Here is a 1,664-nt window from a genome sequence, read left to right as displayed (position 1 = left end):
TGTACTGATGTCTTATGAAATGGAAGTTTAAAATACTCAAACACTTAATTTTATCAGCTCATCAAAGGCTGTCTTATTATTTTATGTTCATATTTAAAGCGTTTAGATGAGTTGCATCTTCCTGCTGGGTATTTGTGCAGGTGTGTTGGTGGTTTGTATCACTGTGGATCTTTCTCTCACACAGTAATACACAGCTGTGTCTTCAGGCTGCAGATTCTGTCCTGTTAATGTCACTGAGCTTGTAGAAGTGCGTGTGTGGTAGAGGAACTTGCTCTTCAGAGCATTATTTTGGTAAACAGTTCCTCCACCGTACCGATGTATAATCCAGTCCATCGGTTTTCCTTCACGCTGTCTGATCCAGCCTGTTGCGTAGCTGTTATCAGTCAAAGAATAACCAGAGACCTGACAGGTGATGGTCAAAGACTGTCCAGGCTGCGCGACCAGTGAGTCTGGCTGGATGAGGCTGATACTGTTCACACCTGTGGAAACACAAATCAACATTATCTCCATCATTCATCTGACTATTCAGTGTTTCTAATGTGTTTGTGAGTGAGAATCCACTGAAAGCTCCTCACAGGATCCAGCTGCCAGCAGCAGTATCAGAGCTACAGGGAACATGGTTGATGTTGAAGCTGAGCTGATGTGAGCTCTTCTGTCCTCTCACTGACACACACACACTCTTCCTTATGAGTAACTTTTATTTGCATATTGTTGAATAATCATAGGAATTTAAATAGACTAATTTGATGGTATAAACAGCACATCCTCTCTAACGACATGGTAGTGAAATAGTTTAGTAAGGAACATGATTTTAGCATCAAGATGGTGAAATTGTTAATTTTTTTTAAGGAACATGTTGGGGGTTTTTTTATGAAAGGTATTTTCATAAAAAAAAGTGTTCTGACTTGTTTTGACTTGTTGAGTTTTTGTACAGCGTTGCTGCTTCCTGTGTCACTGTGTCTCTCGAGCACAATAATAAACAGCAGAATCTTCAGTCTTCAGACTGTCCATCTGCAGATACACCTGCTTTCTGCTGTTGTCTCTAGAGATGGTAAACCGGCCTTGAACTGACTGAGAGTAGTAGATGTAGCTACTGCCATCACTGATAGTTGCAACCCATTCCAGTCCTTTTCCAGCAGCCTGTCTGATCCAAGCATTCCAGTAATCACTGCTGAACCCAGAATATGTGCAGGTCAGTCTGTGGGATTCTCCAGGCCTTTTAACTGCTGGTTCAGACAGGCTGCTGGAAAAGGACTGGAATGGGTTGCAACTATCAGTGATGGCAGTGGCTACATCTACTACTCTCAGTCAGTTCAAGGCCGGTTTACCATCTGCAGATACACCTGCTTTCTGCTGTTGTCTCTAGAGATGGTAAACCGGCCTTGAACTGACTGAGAGTAGTAGATGTAGCTACTGCCATCACTGATAGTTGCAACCCATTCCAGTCCTTTTCCAGCAGCCTGTCTGATCCAAGCAGTATCAGGATCACTGCTGAACCCAGAATATGTGCAGGTCAGTCTGTGGGATTCTCCAGGCCTTTTAACTGCTGGTTCAGACTCAAGTCAGTGTTTGACCCTCAGTACCTGCAGACATTGAAACAGCTCATCAGTTACTGTAATGCAGCCATATTGTCTTTTGTCAGAAAACAATGATCATTCTTACCT

The 1,664-nt window shown here is 42.8% G+C and overlaps 1 gene segment (V, D, J or C); it reads right to left on the bottom strand.

Moving 5' to 3' along the window:
* Positions 1 to 102: 102 nt before the first annotated feature.
* LOC121965034 lies at positions 103 to 643 on the bottom strand. The segment is given in 2 exon segments: positions 103 to 479; positions 576 to 643. Coding segments are annotated over 2 exon segments (420 nt in total).
* Positions 644 to 1,664: the final 1,021 nt, after the last annotated feature.

This window comes from Plectropomus leopardus, unplaced genomic scaffold, assembly GCF_008729295.1.
Source record: "Plectropomus leopardus isolate mb unplaced genomic scaffold, YSFRI_Pleo_2.0 unplaced_scaffold1829, whole genome shotgun sequence".
In the NCBI taxonomy this organism is placed as follows: domain Eukaryota; kingdom Metazoa; phylum Chordata; class Actinopteri; order Perciformes; family Serranidae; genus Plectropomus; species Plectropomus leopardus.
The sequence above is the reverse complement of the archived record's forward strand: the minus strand, read 5'-3'. Positions and strand labels throughout refer to the sequence as shown.